Below are 22,432 nucleotides of genomic sequence, written 5' to 3'. Positions count from 1 at the left end.
GTGTTCACCTCCTTTGCTGCTGAGGAAACAGGACTTTTCCTCTAGTGGTGCAGATGAGGCTCTGAAACTGTTTAACCTGAGATCTGTTATCAAAATCTTAATCACTGTGATGCCCAAAGGGATATAAAGAGAGATACCCTTATTATAAATACCTTCTATTTTTGTCAATTCCTAGTAGGACAGCCTGTGCCTTGACTCCCTGTGTGAGTGAAGTCTGTCCCTTCTCAAACCCTGCCTGCATATTCCCAGGACTGACATCTTCCACTCCCTCCCTCTTGCCCACTCTGTCTCTCTCCGATGATGCAGAGTGCCAGCAAGTCCCTCAATGGTGTCATATCTGTCCTTTTTATTCATTGCAGGGTTTATTTTTAGCCTGAAACAACTGCTTCCTAAAAATGGAGTTCCTAATGACACGGGAGCTGGACACAGCTATGTAAGGTATCCAGGGCTTGGCCTGACAGCTTCTCCCGTCTGTCTCTCTCTTTGTTGTGAGTACAGGACAGCAAAGTTTGCTGCTCCCCACCAGCCTTGCAGTGTTTGGGCTCAACTCTAGGAAAGCAGCAGAGAGAAACTTAGAGAAACTAGGAGAAACTTAGTTCAAACTTCACCTGGAGTCCTTGGTCTCCCTCTCTTCTCAAATCAAGAAAGAGGGGGACATTCACCCACCCTTTGCTGCACTCCAAGGGTGCCCCTATGAAGGCAATTTGCTGGATCCTGGCAGGTTTTTACCTGCTTTTCTGCTGCAAGGCAGAAGAGGGACTGAACTTCCCTACTTACGATGGGAAAGACCGAGTGATCGACCTGAACGAGAAGAATTACAAGCAGGCACTGAAGAAGTATGACATGCTCTGCCTGCTCTTCCATGAGCCTGTGAGCTCTGACAAGGTCTCCCAGAAGCAGTTCCAGATGACAGAGATGGTGCTGGAGGTAAGTGCCGCTGCATGTCCCAGTCGGGGTCAGGACCACAGCACTGCTCAGAGTCATGGAGAGGAGCCACAGAACAGGAGAGGCAAACGGTCTCGTGCAGGGGAGGTTGGGCATCCAAAAGTTTGTTTGGTTGGATTTCAGTTAGCCCCTGCCTGAATTCTGCAAAGCCCAGGAAAAAGCCTCTTTTGTGCTCTTCTCAGTTTGCTGGGAAATAGTTTTTCTGGATTGTCTGTCAGAAATTCAGGCAATAGCAAGTAACCTTGCAAACCTCAGAAACATGAACTCAGCTCAGCTCAGCTTTCCCAAATCTCAGCACCTGAATCCGTAGCTTGAAATTTTTTGATCCTTTCTCATTCTGTACAAGCCAGTATCCCACTTGTATTCTGGATTGAGTCCCATTTTTTATCCCACTAGCAGCAGTCAGCCAAGAAACCTTATCAAGCTGTGCAGCAAATGGGCGTCCTAGCTCCCCATCTCAAAAGCTCCCTGCTGGTGCAGCAGCATTAAATCCCTTTTTGTTTTTTGACACTTGGTTGCCTGCTTGGAATCAGTCTATAGCTGCTTGTTAATGCAACCATTCTCTTCTGTGCTGGAAAAAGAGTGCTGTTAATTCTTTCATGAACGAATGATTCATTAATCCTCAGTAAAATAAATCATGGCAAAAGTGACAATGTAGATTTGTAGCATTCTTTCTTGTATTGTAGCTGTAATGCAGGGAATCACATAGCTGCAATCCTTGATTGTTAGGTGCATATTTCTTACCAGGAGCTTGCAAATATTCCCTCTTAACTAAAAGACATATTTGAAAAGAAGGTGAATTCAGAATTGCAGAAGAAACACTTCAGCTTTATTTGTCAGATCCAGAGAAAAAATGCATTGCACCCCTGAGAGTGTAGGAAATGTGAATAAGAAAATATGCTTGCTGAGGGATAGGACCCAAAAAAGTTCAGTGTCAAGTTGAAGGTCTGCTGACCTCCTCAGCAAGCCTGATGACTGCCAGAAAGAAAGGTCCAAAAACTAACCAGATTTTACTCACCTGTCAGGCAAGGGTTACTTTCTGCAGGTGAGTGATCAAATAACATTTGGCAAAGAAAAGAAAAAAAGTAATGCTTGAACTCCAGCTGAAATGAGTATTGTTGGTTGTATAATGACATTGTTGTTTAACAGAATAGCTATTTTGTGCTTGATAGGTGTCAAACAGTTACTAGATACATATTTATAGAAACCTGACAGAAGCATGTCCCATCCCTGGAAATGTTCAAGGCCACATTGAATGGAGCACTGGGCAACCTGGAACAGTGGAAGGTGTCCCTGTCCATGGCAGTGGCTTTGAACTTGATGATGTTTAATATCCCTTCCAACCAGGCCATGTTTCCATGACTCTATGGTCTGATGTCTACCATCAGTTTGAGTCCTCATGACACCATTACCCATACTATCAAGGGTGCAACAGCTGCAATATAATCTGGCCTTAAGCTTTTATTTTTCAGGATTGGATTCAGCCATGAGTACATTAGCTTGGGATTCTGGTGATTTATTTGGTTTCCAATTGCTCTCTGCTATGGACTTCTTATGTGACCTTGGGCAAGAGACTGAGGGCTAGACCTTTACATAATTGTAGTGCTCCAGTCCCCTGGTGCTCAGCTTCCAGCTAATGGTGCCACACATCAACTGGCACTTGTGGCTTTGACCTCAAAATTTCCAAAGCACTTGCAGTGCTGATTCAGTGCATGTATCACAGTTTCAGATCAGTCCCTCCCCTGGACTGGGAACTGCAGCAGCAGCAATCTGACAGCCCAGGCACAAGAGGAATCTGCAGACTGAGCACTTCTTTGCTTCTGTCACCCAGAGGGAATCAGAAGGGGAGAGGGTCTCAGAATGCAACAAAGATGTGTTCTATTCTGCATAGGACACAGGCCAAAATGGTGCTACAGTTCCCAATTTCTGGACTAATTTAAGCCATGGGAGCACTCTGAGTGGGCAAGCCAGGTTGTAATCTGCTCCTTCTTGTGAGAGCATTCAACTCCCTCAGTTCAAGCCATAATGTGTTGTACCATAGGGGGTCACTCTTAATTTTCCCTGTCAGAGCTCATTCAGCTGCTGGACTTCACTGCATGTTCACCAGCACAGGGAGAAGGAAAGAAATGTCTGCAGTGGCTCCTTGACTGAGATGTGGAGCTGTTTGCTTGTGAGATGAACTGCCTGGGATCATTATTCCTGGAAGCAGTCAGCAGCTGAACCCAGGTCTCTTGTAATTTGAGCAAGCCTTAGAGTAGTGAGCTGCTCTGTAGGCACAGGAGCAGTGACAGGGCTCTCCTTCCAGCCAAACCTGAGAAAAGTTCACTCAGGAAGATTTTACATATCTAATTTCAGTAGAGGGGTCAGGACTTGGAGTGCTGAAGGTCCTTTACACCTGAAATGAAGTATCTAAGAGGTAAATACTCCAGCCCTCACTAATCCTTGCCAGCTCTCTTGGGAGGTTCCCAGCACAGGGTGCTGCCTGTGATAAGATGCTCCTTTCTACAGCACCTCAAGTTTTTCCATCTAACTTTGCTGACAATTTTCCTGCTGTTTCACATTGAGACATGCTGCTTTCACAGCCTGGCAATACAGTGTGTCTTTAGCCCCCTTCCATACAGTGTCATCAGTGCCCATCCTTAGGAATAAAAGTGAGCCTCCATCCAACACACAGGCAGGTGTGGAGCAAAGCAAAGGTCTGAGCAGGTGGTTAAGCTCTGTTACATCAGATTGTCTCATGGACATGCATGGGTGGGCACATGGGCTCAAAGAATTTAATTCCAGAAAACCCCCAAATAGTCCATCCTTTCTGCTTCTCTAACATGTTATATTTCTTATAAGAAATGTACAATTCCAAAGATCAAAGGCATGAAGAATTACATTAGACACCAAAGAAAAGAGTAAGAGAGATCCACCATGGCTTCCTTGAAATATGTAGCTCGTCAGTAACAAGCTCTGACTGGGGCCCCTCCAGGAGTGAAGAACACGCGAGGCTCTCTCTTAACTGGGTCCTTTGAAATTCCATAGGGGCTCAGCTCATATGGCAATATTTCCTTCTTTCAGGGCACTTCAGCCTTTTCCCTTCCAAGTCTTTGCTCTTCATAAAACTTGCAACAGCTTCATTATGTTTGAGATCACTCACTCTGGAAAATTTGGTTTAAAAGGGCCAACGGGTAGAAGGCTTATTAGGGAAGGCAGTTGATAGGGGAGAGAGAAGAGAATCACAAAGCTCTCATTTATTTAGGAAATCAAGCTGACAACATGATAGCACATAAGTAAAGCACTTATTTAAGGACTTTACTAAACCATAACTACGTACAGCAGACCAAGAAGTGATATAATAAGAAAAATTTCCTTCCAAGAGAAGCATGTAGGACTGACTGACACTGTTGAAAGCTGAGGATGCACACCCACTGTCACCAGAAAAGGGATGATGTCATCAAGCTGATATTGCATTTGGCACAGCACATGGGGTGTTCAGCTCCCTGTATCCAGGTATACTGGATCAACAAATTCCCACGCAGCCCAGGGTCACTTTCCAGTTTAGAAGGGGAATGAAGATGATGATCATTATGAAGTGGTCCTAACAGCTCTTACCACCTACACTGCTGGGTGCCACCTGGTCACAACAGGCTCCAGGGACAACTGAACCCCTCTGGCAGCAAAAGCAGCTCTTTAGACCATCGTTAGTTCATGACAACAGCTCCAGGGGTGGCAGTGCCAGCCCCTCAGGTCCAGATTGGGAAGATGGAGGCTGTTGGGTTGGTCTGTCAGGAAAAATAGCCAAAGGACTGATTTGAGATGCCTACTGTTTTCTGGCTAGGATGGAAAAGAGTTGGGGAAGGATTGTCCTAAGACAACCCTGGGCAGAGATACCATGAACACGGGCTGTTTCACAGCTCAGGTTAAAGGGTTCCTTTCTTTTGTGCACCTTTCTCCTGTGACTCCACTCTGCACCACTGGCTACTGGAAAGCACCTGCACCTGGAGTAGGGAAAAGCCTCCATACAGGAAAATGCAGAGTTTGATCCAAGAAGTCCCAGAGATAACAGTAGCCATTCCTACCCTGTAGTGATATTTGCAAGAGCTCTGCACACTCCATGAGGTAAGCACAGTGAAGAAGAAAAAAAAGCCAAAAAATCACAATAATTGTTTAACAGACAAGTAAAAGAAAAAGTTACTTGTCCTAAATGGTCTCAACTTTCATGAAGAAGGGTTTAGAGGGGAAGAGATCAAAGCAGTGAACCTGAGAAATACCTGTTCTGCTCTTTTTCTCCTCTCTATCTCCTCTACCATGTTTCACCCTGTCTCCGACCATCACTTCTAAGACCTTCTCCCTTCTCATCTCTGAATGTCCTAAATAGGGAGTTTGGCCTTCCAGTGGGCCAGCCTCTGTCTCTAGGAATCACGTAGCAAGAATAAATAAGCATTAGTGTTAGGGGCTTTCCTTTTGCACTTGAGAAGCTCTCTCCAGCAGCTGAGGGGTTCTCACTATCATAGGCTGCCTGTGATGCACTCTGCTATCCTCTTTCTGCTGAAACTCCCTCAGTCCCAGCTCCCCTGCCATTCTTCCCTTGCCATCTGTGTGCGTGTGTAATAGCCTTAAAAAAGAGAGGCTCATCAAGCCCAGATACTTCAGTCCCTTCGATGCAACAGTGCCCCTGGACTGAAAGTTCATGGAGAACTTGCCTAGCACAAGCCAGTCTGATAAGAGGAAAGAGAAGAGGGATGTGGTACTCCCCTCTCCAGATGAGGCCTAGGATCAGTCCAGCCTCTAGCAATAAATGGCAGAACAAAGTGAAACTCCTGAACATATTTGGCCAATTCTGTAACACATGGAAACACAGCCAGTATCTCCCTGTGGTGTGAAAGGGAAAGAAGGATTTTGAGTCCAGTAAAAGGCAAGGATTAAACTGTGTGTAAGCTCTACCTTCTAATTCATTTATTTCCAAGTGCTGAAACTACTGCAGCTTCCAGCTTAGGATGGAAAAAGTAGTACAAGATCAGCTGGTTTAGGGGTAGTTTCCCTCATATGGTCTTGAACTCTCTTGAGAGCAGATATTCCCACAAGAGTTCAGAGCCATGTAATACATAGCAAAAAGCCTCTCTCTGCTTCTGATGCAACATAGAAAAAAGTTTTATGAGTTTAGGTCTGTATATTCATAAAATCCATAGGAATCAGGAAATAAGATTCCACTTTTTTCCCATCTCTAGGTATAAAAATATAAAATCTTAAAAATATATAAAATATCAGTAAAAATAGAAATATAAACCCAAGCCCTTTCTTTAAGCACCCTTTTATGTTTGCTTCACAAACTCAGATTTCAGACATTTTCTTTGAAAATGGCCATGTTTATGGGACAGTGCCTCAACACAATTTAGTGTTGAGGTATGAGTATAAATACGGATATAGAATACATGTTCAATGAATGCCACAAAAATTCTCAGTTCTCTGAGTCCCTACAGAACTAGTCTCAAGGTGAGAGATGAGGGGCATTTGGCTGGACAGGAAAGTGTGCAAAAGCCTGTAATAAAAGAGGGTGTTTGGGCTTCTATGTCTACAAAAGGAGTGCTTCCACTACAGATAAGTTAATGTAGAAAATGAGGAAGAGAGGAAGAAAAAGAAAAATTGTGCATTGATTACTTCCCATTTGAGGCCATGTAAGTAGGTCTCAACTCAGCAACAGCCAGCAGAGTACTGATTTTTAGCAGTAGCACCCAGGGGGTTTCACTCACTGACATGCCAGTCACAAAAACAGGTTGCAGAAAACTCCCTGTTTCACAGATGGGCACATTGACATCTAGGAACAACTGTGTGCCTTGATCTTCCTGTGTGTGGCAAAAATAATTTCCAAGGCTGAATTACCTATTATTGACATGTTTCTTTCTTTGAAGTCCCTCTGTCAGTTCCAAGCAGTGACTTTGGACAGGCTGCACAAGCAGCATCTCTCCTAAAATTGCACTTTCACAGCCATAAATGTGCTTTGAAAGGCACCTTTCTCATCTGCTAAATTATGACTGGAGAGGGGATCTAAAGAATGCAAATATCTCCTGGAGACATGGCAGACCCCTGTGAGCTTGGGCTTGCTTTGCTGGCAGAGTACGAGGCCAAGTCTTGGCCCTGAAGTGTGGAGCTCTTATCACAGTCCAGCTGTTGCAGACAACCTCTGTAGGTGGTTGTAATAGAGTCATTGAATAATTTAGATTGGAAAACACCTCTAAGATCATTGAGTGCAACCATTAACCTAGCACAGCTCACCACTAAATCATATCTGAGTGCCAGATCTACACGTCTTTTAAATACTTCCAGGCATGGTGACTCCACCACTATCCAGAGCAGCTGTCCCAGGGCTTGACAACCCTTTCAACAAAGGGATTTCTCCTAATTTCCAATCTAAACTTCCCCTGGTGCAATTTGAGGCCATTTCTATGTAAGACCTTGAGCTGCATGGAGACTCAGGAATTTCTGAGCCACTCCTCCCTTCAGAAATACAATTGAGAAAAAATGTGGAAAAGTCCATCCACTTTGGTCTTGCCATCCTGCCATGCTAGTCAGGTTCCCCTAAAAGTGCCAGCAAGTGTTCCTGGTGTCTTTCTGCTGGGCTGGTCCTCAGGAGGCAGGGTCTCACTTTTGTAAAATGAGATGCCTTTCATACAAATGCAAAATGGTTTGGATTTGAAGGGATTTTAGAGATTACCTGGTTCCAGTCCTCCTGCCATGGGCAGGGACATCTTCTACTAAATGAGGTGTGACTTCCTCTTCAGGGTGGGTCATCGCACCATGTTGCTCAGCGGCCCCTCCCCTTGAACACTTCCAGGGATGGGGCATCCATGTTTTCTCTGGGCAACCTGTTCCATTGTCTCACCAGGCTCACAATGGAGCATTTTTTCTTGGCCTTATCCTGAGCGAGGGGCCCAAGAAGGGCTAGCTTGAGCTCACACTCACCTACTCAGAGGACATGTGTGGTGTTTGTGGTTACCATTTCGAGCTGCCTGCCCTGGACCCTGACATTTTGCAGGAGCTGACGGCAGGCTGGGGCAGCTGTTGAGACTGGGTAGGGGTGGCCACGCCATGCTCGCCCACCCTGACCTTACTCCAGAGCCTGCTCTGCCAGTGCCCTTCATCTAAGACCAAAGGAATCAAAGCCCATGACTGCCCTTCCTTCGTGCCTGAGCTTCATTTGTGGGAAGGATGGAAAGGGGATATGATAATTCCTTTTAAACACCCGGGAGGGAGAAGAGCTATTTAAGCGCAAAGCCTAAGGACAAATGGGCTATGAATAAAACAAGTCTGGAACTACAAAGTCCCTAATCACCAGAGGAGGAAGGGGAGAACAGTCCAGTGAGTCTTAAATGGACACTGGCTGCTTTGTGACAGAGATTGAATGACACGATTCTGAGTCTGATGACCAAAGATGTCCTTTTGCAGCCTCTGTCCCTAAATAACAGGCAACCAGGCACGAAATCCATGGACTAGGAAAGAAGTGACTTAACAAGGTCCAAGTTCTCCTTTCTTTTTTTTTTTTTTTTCACCCTTTGCACATTGAGATTTACCTACATACATGAGAAAAGAAAAAAACTTGCCCAAGGAAATGGAGGGAGCAGCAACCAAGAGCTGAATTCCCAGGCAGTGGCTCCTCCCCTCACCGGCACCCCCTCCTGAGCAGTGCTGATGGTGCTCATTCCTGCGTGCTCTCTGACACAGCTCCGGTGAAGGCCAGCTGCTGTACATGATATGTTCTTTTTCTGGGAACCCTCTCCGGCCCTGGCAGCAGACACTGCCATCAGCCAGCAGACCTCTGACACCTCGAACCCAGTGCAAGGAGGGCTGGGTATATTTAAAGCTTTCTTCAGTTCTTATTTCTCTCTGCTCACTTCTTGGGGAAAAGGTCTTTCTTGTCTCAAGGACCACTCTGTTCCCCCAGGGCCCTGCTTCACTAATCCTTTTTGTGTATGCAGGATGGGAGCTCCCAGCTCTTGCCCACAGCATCCTGGACTCTCTGGGATTCCAGAGGTGCTGGCTTACACTCACTTGGGTCAGAAACTGGAGGAATCTGGCTTGTTCCTGAGAGCCAGAGGCATAGGATTGACATGGGCATGTGTAGGTGAATGGGCTTAATACCAAGCATGCCTCCCTCCTGCAGCACCCACTAAAAGCACCCAGCTTTCTGCCCTGCTTCACATGGGCTTCACAGCAACTTCCAGCCTTCAGTTTCAAAGCAGCTTTTCTGAGGCCAGAAGGAGAATCAGGGAGCAACAGCCTCACTTTTGTCAAGGACAAGGACAGCCCCAAACTACGCTGTCAGTCTCTGTTTTGGAAAGGGCAGCTTAGCGGGGTGGCCTCTGCCCAGTTCCAGACGCCTGGGGCAGCACACACATACAGAGACACACAGAGACACACAGACACATACACAGACACACACACAGACACACAGACACACAGACACACACACACGTCCCTGTCTGCCCTTGACATGCAAGTGGCACAGCTGAGTTGCCAACACACCTTTGATGCCGTGCCAGCAGGGACCAGCTGGGAGCGGTGGCAGGTGGCCCCTGCGCCCGTGGGTGCTCGGTGGCACGGGCACCAGCCTCGAGTAGCTCATGGGCGGGGAGGCTGTGCTTTGGCTTGCAGCTGGCTAAAATTAGGGATGCCAGGAGCAGATAAAAATACAGCCCCAGCTATGTGAAACCTTTAGAGAGGCAGGCAGAGAGCACGCTGCCGTGTGGCTGACCCCCCCTGAGCAGCTGCGCAACAATTAAAGCTCCAGGGCAGCGTTTTTGAAGCATTACCTGTGAAAGCCAGCTCTGAGGGAGTGACCTGTGAGTGTTCCATATTTGGGGACTTGCCTTTTAGTCCAAGGAGTAGTGATCTCTAGGAGGGGGCTTCAGCCTCTCCAAGCAGCTCAGGTGGTGGAAAAGTGTAGCAAGGTGGGACCAACATACTCTCCTTCAGTCCCCACTGCCAGCAAAGTGACTTTTCTAGTGGTAGCTGCTCAGCAGGCTTCTGGCCCTGCTCTTTGATCACCACAGTGCTCCAGGACAGCCTGAACTGTGGAAAAGACTAAGATATTACTGGTGTGGTATGCAAGGGGATGCTAGTGGGGACAGCACAGCATTAGGGAAGAGAAATAATGGCCTCTGTTCTCCAAGAAACTGCCCAATGTCTCAGAGTAGCCAACTATAGTGTGTAGGTGGGAGTCCTGCGTAAGGATTCAAAACTTCTGGGGAAATACACTAAAAACTTGCTGTCTCCTTTTGCTGCTGAAAATAAAAACCTAACACTCTGGGATATAAAATCATCATAATTTCATCAACCAGGTTCTGACCATCAGCATAAACTGCAGCATTAAAGAGAGTAGGAGAGAAGCAGCAGAGGAATGTAGATTGCTTGGGGGACTTTTCCTCATCATCTCCTGTTGCTCTTCTCCCTGTATTGCTGGAGTTTTGTTCTTCCTGCACTGCTAAATAGCAAAAGAGAAAGCTCCCATGGTTAAAAGAAGTGTACTCATGATGGCTTTCAGAGACACCCAAATGCCCCCAAGCCCTTCCTCCCAAGCCTGAGCAGCTGGGGAAGATGAGCCTTTTTGTCTGTGGGAGCTCTGGGCAGGTGCTAGAGAAGTGGGAAGAAAATCCAGGCCAGAATGCCATAATGTCACTTCACAATGAAAACTGACCATGCTGACGCAGCCACTCCTCCCACTCCCATTTTTAACCCTTTCTGAGGGACTTTTGTCTGCCATTTAGCAGCAAAACTGACAAGTGCAAGGTTTGGCACAGTCATTGCTGCCTGCAGCTGGAATAGGAGCATGGTTAGGCAGAGAGTGACGTTTCTGCTGCTGTATAACCAAGGATTTCAGAATGACCCTATGGGACTGCTTAAATCTCCCAAAACTTCTCAGCATCACACCGAGGCTCAGGTGGGTACAGTGGGTGTGGAGCTGAGATGTTGGGCAGGGAGCTGTGCCTTTCCACATCCATTATTCTGAGTGCCTGGAACTGCTGACACCATCCAGCATGAGAGGGTTCTTGCACACCTGGTAGCAGTCAAACTTCACTTTGGGCTGGAGCTCCCACACATCCCAGAGGGCCATTCACCCCCTCACACTCCCCCAAATTCAAGTATGGTTACTACCTGAGGGATATGGGAGAATGGAGTAGTGCTGCCAAACTCCCATCTCCTTTTCCCAGTGCTGCAGAGGACACAGCTTGGGATCCAATGGGTAGAAAGTATGCCCTGCAAAGACTTCATGAACATGAGAATAAGGCTGCAAAATGTGCATGGGACGTGAACTTACAACCTACTGGGCTCTTTGCTCGTGCTCTCAGCCAACTCTGCCAGCCCAAAGCTCTTGCTCTACTTCAGGGACTGCATGATCTGTTATGTCCAGTTCTTCCAGGGCACTTTCTACCCTCCATGTCTCCGTGCAGCTGTTGAAGCTAAATTATGTGCTATAGAGATAGAGGCTGACACAAAGGCAAGGGCTCTGGCTGGCCAAGACTTCGAGCAATATGAATTTAAAGGCAGGAGGAGGAGGGACTGTGCTCTTAGATTACAGATGCCTCTGTCCCAAGGCCCTGAGCCAAGAGGATTGTCAAGATTAGAAACATTATCTGCATTCAAATCCCACTAGCATTATGGAATCAGAAAATACTGTAAGGGGATATATAAATGCTTGATACTGTAATGAGTAGGGGGAATTAGCCAAACTGCTGTGCCTCTGGCATGCCCCATATTTTGCTGCTTTTTGGGGTTCAGATATAGGTGTGGGAATGTATTGTCACCTATGCATGGGTTAGACTCTCCTGCTGCAGTGGAAAGCAGAGAAAGCAAGGCCAGGAGCAATGCCCACCCCCTGCATAGCTTGCACTTGCAAATGCCACCCCAAACGCCCTGCAAAGCCTCCTGCCTCCAGGCTCTGCCACAGTAGGAAGGGCGCCTGAAAGTCTCATGCTGCACAAAGACCTCCCTGTTGTGAGACCCTGCTCTGGAGAGGAGCTCAGGCTGTACTGTTCCCCTCAGTGTCTCGCTGGCATGCAGGTCCCTGCAGAGGAGGCAGGCTGTCCCTGAGCTCCCAGCTCTGCCCCCTCAGGCACGCTCACACACCATGCACAAGCTCTCTCCTGCATGCCCAGACTGCTGCACATCTTTGGGATGAGCGTGTTCAGAGGAACACCTCCAAACACTCACACCCACCATACATACACCTCCAGCAGACAGTCTTGCTAGACACAGTCACACAAACCCTGCCACACAAACAGGCACACCTCCACCATTACTGAGACTCTTTTTTGATGACTGAGCACTCCCACAGTCTCACACAAAGAGGTTTTCATCACATCACCCACGTTTTCTTGACACTTTTACTCTTTTCCAGCAAACTTCCATGCTCACAGCTACAGAACTGCACCCACACCCCTCCAAAGAGCAGCCTTGTGTGTGCTGCATGCTGACATACATGAGTTCTGATCAATGCCTCCTCCCTTGCACACATTCCTGCTCACATCCAACCACTTGTCTGTAGCAGGTGTTGCAGCTTTTCTGCATATTTCTGACCTTCAAACACTCACAAGAAACCCTAACCATTTCCTGTGTGCAGGAGTCAAGAATCATTGGGCTTAAACTGCCCTGACTGTGTCTGGCCTGTCGCTGACATAACTGTAAGTAACTAAATCAATATGGCCTGGACTGGACATGACTGAACAAGTCTGCTTCCCTTGGCCATTCTGTGTTTTCCTCTGGTCACAGAGCAGCCAGAGCCTCATGTGGTGGTTCTCAGGAGCCACTTGCTGGTATACACAACCACCAACAAGCAGGGACGTGCTGACAATGTCCCATAACCCTGATGGTCCCACAGGCTCCATCCTTTTGTCCAGTCAGGGTAAATCCCCATAACAGGAAACAGAAAATCTCTTCTCATATCACCACTCACTTGCAGATGTCTAGAGAGCTCATGAGAGGTGTCCATCTCTCATTGCAAATATGGGGCTCCAGCTGCTCTCAGGTGCTCTAAGGTGACCTGAGCCACCAGATGGGATGCTAAACCAGACCAGTGCCTTATCAGCCTAATCAGTGGATGTGCAAACACAAACCAGTGCTCTGGCCCTTTCAGGCTGTGTCCACTGTAAGCACAAGCCCTGAATCTGTAGCCTCACTTTCATTTCAAAGCTCTGGCAAAAAGCAGGGAAAAGAGCACTGACACCCCAGTTTCCTGTGTGACACAGGCACCACTTTTGCCTCCCATGGTGGCATTTGCCCCTAAAGACAACAGGGAAGGTGGCTGCAGGGGATCAAAGCTGCAGCAATGCTGTGGTGGTTGGTGAAGTCTTTTTTCCTCCTGGAGGGCTTTGGGACAGCCCTGAGGACGTGCATTTGGTGGAAGGGAGAAAACAACCACATGCTCCATCTCTCCCTTTTGCTCAAGCAAGGTCCCTGAGCCCTGATCCCCAGGGTGCCTGCCACCATCCCCTAGAATTTCAGGGACAGGCTGACAGCACAGGGAGCTGGCTGGCCCCATGACACCCCCTTGCACAGGAGAGGTGGCTGCCCCACCACTTTTGCTCCCCAATGCCTCTAATCACTGCACACTCTCACAGAGGCCTGGCACAGGCAGGAGCTATTTATAGCAGGGGAGCCAAGGGGCCACGTGGCCACGGTGGCAGCACTGCTGGGTGACATTCAAACTGGCTTTGAGTCTGGGGGGGGAGCCAAAATGAGCCAGGGCAGGGGGGGAGCTTCCTCATAAATCAACCCACCATCTCTCTGGCCACAGCTTTCTTCTGCCCCCCTCCAGCCTCGTGCTGCCAAGCACTGACAGCTGTGCCCTAATAGGGACATTCCTGCCCCAGAGGCTCCTGACCCTCATCTCCATCATCCCCCGCCATCCGGCAGGGCTGGGAGGAGGAGCAGCAAGAAAACCATCAGCATCACAGGCATTTGTGCAGCAGGAAGGGAGAGGGAGGAGGAGAAGGCTCTTACAGCTGCTTGGTGGTTCTCAGAGCATCATTACTACCTTGTAGGGTCTCTAATATGCTTGTGGTGGGGCTGTCAGTCATGCAGTGCATAAGTGGATCCATTTACCAGGGTCAGTGCAGCTCTGGGAGCCAATTTGGAATTCACAGGGTCTCACCCAGGGTTGCTCTCACCTCCAGCCCTTGCAGAGCGTCTCTCCTTTCCTCACATATCTATTTTCACAAAACAGGCAGGAACTCGATATCTTCCAGAGGCGCCTTGGTCAAAGATGGTGGGAGCGGGGTGCAGTGGTTTTGCAAAGCTGTGAGAAGGTGAACATGAGCATGGCTGACTTTAGATGCATTTCTTTAGCAAAAACAGGGCACCGGGATCTGGGGGCTTACTGAAGCCTGGACAGGAGGCACGACTTCAGGCACGTCATAGGGAAAGGAGCCTGCTTTGGCCACCCCACCACATGCACGAAGAAAACACGATGCTGCAGAGTCCTGCACACACTGCTGCCTGCCACCATGCACTTCCAGAGTTAAAATGTCCATGGTGCCATTGCCACACTCCCCTGCAGGAGGCCACCAAGGCACCACAGAGGAAACAGGTTTTGCTTTGTGTTGGTGGCGCAGGACTTCCTTCCAGCCACCCCCCTGCTTTGGTGTCCCCAGTTCACTCAGGAGCCTTCTCCTGAGGGCAGTGTCAAACAGAACATGGTAGTGCCAGCAAACTCCCTGCTGCAACACAATGGGAACAAACCCAACCCTTGTGACCTCTGGGTTATCTCAGCAGAGAGGCAGCATGTGACACATGCCACCATTAGTGCTGTTCAGCAGCAGAATATGGGTCACTTGTGTCTGTCATATTGTGCTAGCAGAGCATGATGCCCTTTAGCTACCCTGTGGTATTAACACTACTAATGTTGGGCTCTCTGCTTCTTCCCACAGCTGGCAGCTCAGGTCCTGGAGCCCAGGAGCATTGGCTTTGGGATGGTGGACTCCAAGAAGGATGCCAAGCTTGCCAAAAAGTTAGGTGAGTCCCAGGTCTGACATCTCTGGAATAGCTTGGAAAGACTGTGGGAGTGATGTGCCTATGGGAGTCCCTTAGAGGACAGCCAAAGCATGGGGAGGATGATGGTGGCACTTGCACACCCCAACAGGGGCAGGATCAGGGCGGGGGTGAGGATGAGAGAGACAAGCCAAGACCCTTCCAGAAAAAGCAAACCAAACCAAACCAAGTGAAAAAGTCAATTCATGCTGTAATGATGACAGGGTGTTAGTTCACAGCTTTCTGTGCAGAAATAGTAAATAGGTGCCATGGAGTAACTTCCTGCTCTTTCTACCCAGAGACAGGACCAACACAGCAGTGCAGAACCAGAACATTCAGGGAAAACACTTAGTCCCCCAAATGTCATCAGCCCCATGACCCAGTGACCCTGTTAAACACTGGGGCAGCCACAGCCTTGCAATGGCTTGGCAGTCAGGTGCCAATCATTCTGTCTTGTTCCCCAGAGTGAAAGAGGAAATCTGCTCTACAGGTGGGAGGCTGCTGCATTGCCCACCTTGGACACAGCTGCCTTCCAGGGTCTGGCAGGCCCTTCATATTTTAGCCCACAAATCAATATGGAAATGTTGTGTCACATTAATACAACAGTACACAAATATACCACTAAACCTAAGGTTTAAGCATACTGGACTGTAATTTTCTTTCCTAAATTAGAGGCTGTGAGTGCTAATGGGAGGTAAACTAAAGACAAGAGCTTCTGCCTCTCCAAGAAGCAACAAACTACCAGCCTCCTTGGCCAGTGGTACCCTGCCATCCTGCATTGCAGAAGACCAGTGCTGTTGATTTTGGAGCCTCCAACAAGGTTCTGTGGCACTCAGTCCTCAGTCCAGTGATACAGCATTGAAACCTGTCACCCTGCAGTCTGTGGTATCTCTATCATTGGTTTCTAACCCTTTTGCCCAGACCAGCTAAGCCTCAGACAGTTTGAAGCTCACTTTCAGGTCACTGGTGACGCTCACATAGTTCAGCCTTCTCTGGACAGTGAGCACAGCTCGAATCAAAATCCAATTTCCATCTAGTGACAGGTTGTTAAAATCTGAGCTGCCAGTTAGAGCCCAGTATTTACTGCAAGATAGACAGCCAAGCTAAATAAAGTTTCTGGGGTAGAATTTTTCCAGCTGAGACTAAACTGTGACCTGAATGAAAAGTTCAACATTTGGGAAGAAGTCAGCACCAGTTATGGCTGAAGTCTGTCCCCTGTGTCATGAAACATCCATCAGGAGATCACTCAGGTTGTTTCTAACTGGACCAACACAGCAAACTGGCAATTGCATTTTCCCAGGAGGAATTGCTGGGATAACAAGAAAGACATTCTGCACTAAACATACTTTTAACAGCATGTTAACCATTTGTTGTTTCCTCTCTTCTTCTTTCAGGCTTGCTTGAAGAGGGGAGTCTCTATGTCTTTAAGGACGAGCGGTTGGTTGAATTTGATGGGGAACTGTCTGCAGATGTCTTGGTGGAATTCCTCTTGGATGTAAGAACAGATAAGCTCAGAGCTAGATAAAACCTCTCAGAGAAGACCCTGCAAATACTTACTTTGATAAAAAAAACAAGTAGTGTACCTTTGTTTGAAATTTCATCCCTTCTTGCTATTCACTGGTAGAGATGGCATTTGACATCTTCCCCAATACCTGTCTGACCATGAGATCCCAGGAAAGGTGGTATCCTTACATGCCACTAAACACTTTATATCTTAGAGACAACCTTCTCTCTTTCCTATATAGAGTATTTGAATGGAAGTCAGCTACAATCCTTATAAACGCCTGCTGTTCACCCACCTCAGCTAGCAAGCCCACATGCAAACACTTCACCATTTGCAAAATCTTTCATGCTTTTTCTTTCTTTTTTTTTAAAAAATAGCTATTTTCATAAAAAGAATATCCAAGAAATAGGGTTCTAGTGAAGCAACTAAAAAGAACTCAGTGCATTGAAAAAGGCTTATGTTGTATTGCAGTGTGATGTAGAGACAGGCTATTACAATGTTGCAAACTATTTGCCCATTTCTAGACACAAGCAACATAGCATCTCTTCAGTGTACTTGCCAAATTGCACTGCCGCAAGTGAGAGGAGATCAGGGTCCTAGAACTAAATAGTTTTGAGTCATTTTGTGCATGGGCACAATGATGTACTCACCTTTGTGCCTAAATGCAAAAGTGATGCTGAATCCCACAACTATATGTTGCACTTCTCTTTATTGACATTTTATTCCTAGGAGAGGCAACAAAACCCATCGTCTTTGTTTTATAAATGAGAACATTTTGCAGTGGCTTGGCTTTGCTTTGAAGTGAGGCTTTCTTTGTGAGTGGCCGTGCAGTAATGCAGATAAGGGAGGTAAGGTGAGCAGCAGAGCCTGCAGGGTTTGTTTCCCAGGGTGCCAGGTTGCCTACATGGTCACCTGTGCTCCAGGACTGCATGGCCAGGGAATTGAAACAGATCCCTTGGACCTCAGCTCTCCCATGGCAATGTCTGTGGCTGTGTGCATTGGGTGCTGTGACCAAAACACATGCAAGTGGCTTCAGGGACAGAAATGGGCAATCCCATAGGGGCCACAGACAGGGCAGAGCTTTGCCATGACCCTGCAGCAGGGGGATCCCCAGGTTCCCATGGCTCAGGCCACGCTGGCAGCAGGAAATTGCACATGCAAAGGCACAGCCTCACGCTGGAGCATCACTCTCAAGGATGCTGTAAGGCACTTCATGAGGTTTTCCTTGCTATGCCATGCGATGTGTCACTGAAAAATCATGTTCTGTGAAAAAAGAAAGAGAGCAAGGATTGCCGGTTTTGCGTTTTCCACACAGAAAATACCTGGCAAAGCAAGAAAATGAAACCAGATATATCTGTGGTGCCCTGGCAGCCTCACCTGAAAAGTAAAAGAAACCCAGAGGTTCTCTACACCTCTGTAGGCAGTGGGTTGCCTGCTTTTTTTCTTCTTCTAGTGAGAATACACTTGATTTACACCACTGTTGCTGGGCAAAATAATCAGACAGAGCCTTTTCACCAGCAGTGACTAAAGTTAAGAAAAAAAGAGAAAAAGTTAAGAAAAGATAAACAAAGTTTGCATCAATGACAGTCTAAAGTGCCAGACAGGTCTTCCAACTTCCTCATTAACATGGTGATGTGTGTAGGACCAAAGAATAGGTTAAAACTATTTTGTACAGGATGAGGATCAGCCAGGAAACTTCACATCCAGACTTTCTACTGCTCCAAATCACTGTTTAGTCACCCTCTAGCAAGCTGGTGTTAATGTTTTTCAAAAGCAAGATCTTTGCAATGACCTCTTCCAGCAAATGACACTTGAAAAAAAGTATATATAGATTTAGATACACAGGTATCATTCACAGATGGTCACAATAATCATACCAGCTCCTTTCAACTTGACCTCCTTAAAGCCAGCTGAAATTGCTACTCCTTATCCCTCTCCAAAGTAGGTCCCTCAGCATTAATTTGGGTTACCCAGTCCTCTATCGGCCTCCCTCTCGATGCTCCCACCTCTGCAGTGAACCTACTAGCATGTCCCTTTGAAGGTGACCTGCTTCTCTCAGCTCCTCACAATAAGGCAGAGAGCACTAAGCAGGGCTTCCAACAGCAGAGAAATTGGGTGACCTCTTTCTCCCTGCTTAGGCTGCTTGTGGCACAGCCTGCCAGGCATAGGTTGGTGCTGCAAATCACTGCGTTACCACATGCATTTGTCATGGCAGTTGCTGGAGGACCCCGTGGAGATCATCAACAGCAAGCTGGAGCTTCAGGCCTTTGACCAGATCGACGACGAAATCAAACTCATCGGCTACTTCAAGGGAGAAGACTCAGAACGTAAGATAAATGTGTTGCTCGTGGGCCTTGGAGCCTGCCTGGGAGCTCCAGGGACTGGGCACTGGTTGTTCTGCATGAACATGAAGGGTGGTGTGGAATATGGCAGCCTGTGACAGAGTGAAAATTGCTGGAGGATGAGTGTGTTTGCAGGCAGGTTTCTGCTGGTGTAATGCGTGAGCCCAGGCCATCAGTGACCCTTCTGCAAGGTGTCTGCTGGCAAGAGAAAAGGGCCATAATCCAGGGGCTCCTGCAGTAAAAGTGAGTTTACCTCACCCAAAAATCAGCTGAGGTTACAGTTACACTGAGAGAGCAACCAAAAGGAGCAAAGTGCCCCTTCCTGTGAGCAGTGAGCCCAAAGGATCAAAGGAGGGAGGAGGGAAGGGAAGGGGGGACACACATTAAATACCACCGTGGCAAACATACAGCAGCAGTGAGCAGGGTCCTTTGGAGCAGCCTGGCAGAGGCACTGGCCTGTTCCTCCTTGCTGACCCCAAGACTGGGAAGAGGCTGCTCCCATGCCCTGAGGGATGTGCAACTCAGGGATGTCGCTGTTGAGTAAGAAAGCGGCACGGACTCCAAGCAGACTTGTTTGCACAATAGCAGCTTTAATGTGAAAAACTCTTCTCTTTTTATAAACAGTTTAGATACATTCCACTTGATTAGCTAATTAACAAAAACATCTTTCTCACAAAGAGTCCTTTAGAAGAGCAAAAAAAAAAACAGCGTAAGAAAACACCACCTGCAAGTTGTTTATAAAGACAAGCTATCATCATTTCTCTACAACTACCTAAAAAGTCTCACAAGTCCACTGTGGGAAAACTAATCTCATTTTCTCACTCTCTGGCCAGGCTGTCCCATCTACACAGGGACCATTCTGGGCAAACCCAACTTTCACCAGCCTAGAAAAATCCTCAGGTTAGAATCTCCCTGTCAAGCCCTGCAGTCTCATGTGCCAGCCCCAAGTGCTCTCCCTGCTTTCTGGGCAGTGCTGGCAGTGTGCACCTCATGCTGGCATGTCCTGCCTTTAGCAGAAAGACAGGTATTCCTAAGTGAACAAACCACATATCACCAGGTCTGCAATGCAACATCCCACCCACCTCTCCCTTCATCTTTCTCAAACTGGGCTGCAAAGCAGCTTGGGCAGGGCTGTGATCCTAACACTATTCAGTAATAATGACTGAAAGAAAGGTGGGAAATGCCTGTTGTAAAATCCCCTGGTAGGCTGAGAGCATCTTTCCTGAACCCTGAGGCTCAGAGAGACCTGGTAGCAGTTACAGTAAAAACTTACCTGGTTCCTGCCCATTCTCCTGCAGTGGGGGAAGCCTGCCTGATCACCCTTGGTGACTGTTAGGGAATGGCAGGAATCCTTAAGGATGTATTTCCCAGGCTGAACTACCCCTGACCTGCTTCACAGAGCTGCTGATTTCAGCCCCAGTTAAGTGTGACATGCAGGGCTCTGCAGCTTTACTGAACACTGTGGGACTGCACAGCATGTTTCTGCACATGAAATCATCCTTCTTCGTAAACCCTGGAAGGGTGGAAGAAACATTGGACAATCATCTGATGGAGTTTGCAGTAATTTGTATTTATTCTTCCCCCAATACCTTCTGGGCTGATCAGAGTGTGGCCAGCCGTCTGTGAAATATCTTCTTCATTTCCCTTTTCTTCTTTCAGATTTCAAGGCATTTGAAGAAGCTGCTGAACAATTCCAGCCCTACGTCAAGTTCTTTGCCACCTTTGACAAAGGGGTAAGCATCCACACATCTTCATGGTAGCTCACATATGCCACCACCTGTTTGCTGAGAGCTCAGGATGTTCCCAGATCTATTGTCTAGTTTCAGCTTCAGCATTCCTGGATTTTGTGGAATGTAGCAATTACATATCCTCTAAATAGAGAGAGACATAATTTTCCCGGGAAAATCCTGGAAAGCTGTGTAGAAACTGTAAGAAACTTATGTGAAAAAATTCAAACAATTATCTCTCTTTCTGTAACCATTGTTTATAGATATGGTTCTCCAAAGTGTGCTATTCATAGTTCACCAATGGTGTGAGATGTTTCTACTTTGAGACCAATCAAGTATCACCTTAGCAAGTCACATTATAAAAAGACCCACTACTTTCATTAAACACTTTTGCCTTCTGATCCACCTGAAGACTGGAGTCTTCTTTCTGTCCCTGACTCAACAGCATCAGTGGTGTTGGTGTCTGCATTGATATTTTGGCCCTGTTGCAAGACAGAAGGCAATTTCTGCAGCATGGAGACAGGTCCTGATGTGGTTTTGGTCACAGGCCCTGGGCTGAGGCTTTGCTCTGCCCCAGTGCTTGACACCAGTAGTGTAGGGGGTATCAATGGATTTTTAAACAAGGAGAGATCCATCCTGTTTTGTGGGACACCCCTAGGAGTGCACGCTCTGGGAGAAGCACCTTGATCTCAGCTCTGCCAGCAGCAAAGACTCTGGGTAGGCAAAGAGGCACATCAGGCTCTCTCACCTGTGACTTCTGCACTGCAACAGGTTGCCAAGAAGCTTGGCCTAAAGATGAATGAGGTGGACTTCTATGAACCCTTTATGGATGAGCCTGTCCACATCCCTGATAAGCCTTACTCAGAAGAGGAGCTGGTTGATTTTGTGAGAGAGCACAGAAGGTAAGTAGCATGCAGGATGCTCCTGGACAAGAAAAGTGGGTTAAGATGTTTGTCATTGTGACCTTGCCTCTCTAGGGCATCGCTCTCAAAAAACATTATTATGATGACTACTTTTGATGATTTTCTGACCCAGGTTTGAAATTGTGAAATTGCTGGTTTTTTCCTACTCCCAGAGGTGCAAGTATCTGTGCAGCGGTCATAGTTCACCACAAGGGAGCTGGGATAACACAGCTTCCCTCCTCCTGCTCTTCCTCCTCCCTGGTTAGTCCTCACTCAAAAAGCAGTGAGGCTGGAAAGCAGTGGAGAGTGAAATCCTTGCCCTAACTGCCCATGCTTTTAATTTAGGTCTGTACAGAAGATGACACTCTCCAAGGCCTTTCAAGCCAAATCCAAATCCAAATCCTGTCCAATCCCCTCCTTCCCAAAAGCAGATTTACTGATTTACTAATGGGTGTATCCCTCTCCTGGTGTCAGATCTGTCTGGAGGCAGGCTCTGAGCTCACACCAAGCTCAGAGGAACCACAATGGCCTAAGAGGCTCCTGCTGACCATAGGCACAGAGAAGAAGCCACAGCTGTTATGGCTGTGTTGAGCCTTGTGTGGGAACCATGCTGAGCACCTACAGTGTTTGATCAACTCAGCAGGAGCTGTGGATGCTCATGCTTTTTGCAATCAGGTTTATTGCACAGTTGCTTAGGGACTCAGCTACAAAAATAGTCTGGAAGCCACTGGAGAGGCTGATCTTGTGTAAAAGCACAGGGTTAGGTATTGGGCCCAGCTACCCAGAGGTGCTGTGTTTTTATACCCTTAGAACCATGCCTCAGGAGAGGGACACAGGCTGCCTGCTGCTCCTACAACTGCACTTCTCAGCAGACAATCAAGGGGCCAGACGAGATTGAGGAAAGCAGGGCCATCTATATCAAAAGGGGATCTCAAATCAGGCTCAGCTGGAGGTTGAGATCATCTCCAGAATCTGACACTCACCAGAAACAGTTCTCTGCTTTTTCTG

The 22,432-nt window shown here is 47.5% G+C and overlaps 1 protein-coding gene across 1 annotated transcript in view; it reads left to right on the top strand.

The window, feature by feature from the left end:
• The first annotated feature begins 498 nt into the window (after nt 1–498).
• Nucleotides 499–22,432, top strand: part of CASQ2 (calsequestrin 2) — a 34,760-nt gene continuing 12,826 nt past the window's right edge. Inside the window, exons 1-6 of the mRNA XM_058825081.1 lie at nt 499–927; nt 14,850–14,934; nt 16,344–16,444; nt 18,669–18,780; nt 20,455–20,528; nt 21,294–21,424. Of these exons, the coding sequence (XP_058681064.1) occupies nt 694–927; nt 14,850–14,934; nt 16,344–16,444; nt 18,669–18,780; nt 20,455–20,528; nt 21,294–21,424 (737 nt within the window). The 5' untranslated portion in view covers nt 499–693. The remainder of the gene's footprint in view (nt 928–14,849; nt 14,935–16,343; nt 16,445–18,668; nt 18,781–20,454; nt 20,529–21,293; nt 21,425–22,432) is intronic.

This window comes from Ammospiza caudacuta, chromosome 2, assembly GCF_027887145.1.
Source record: "Ammospiza caudacuta isolate bAmmCau1 chromosome 2, bAmmCau1.pri, whole genome shotgun sequence".
Classification (NCBI taxonomy): Eukaryota; Metazoa; Chordata; class Aves; order Passeriformes; family Passerellidae; genus Ammospiza; species Ammospiza caudacuta.
This window is presented reverse-complemented; position numbering and strand designations above follow the sequence as displayed.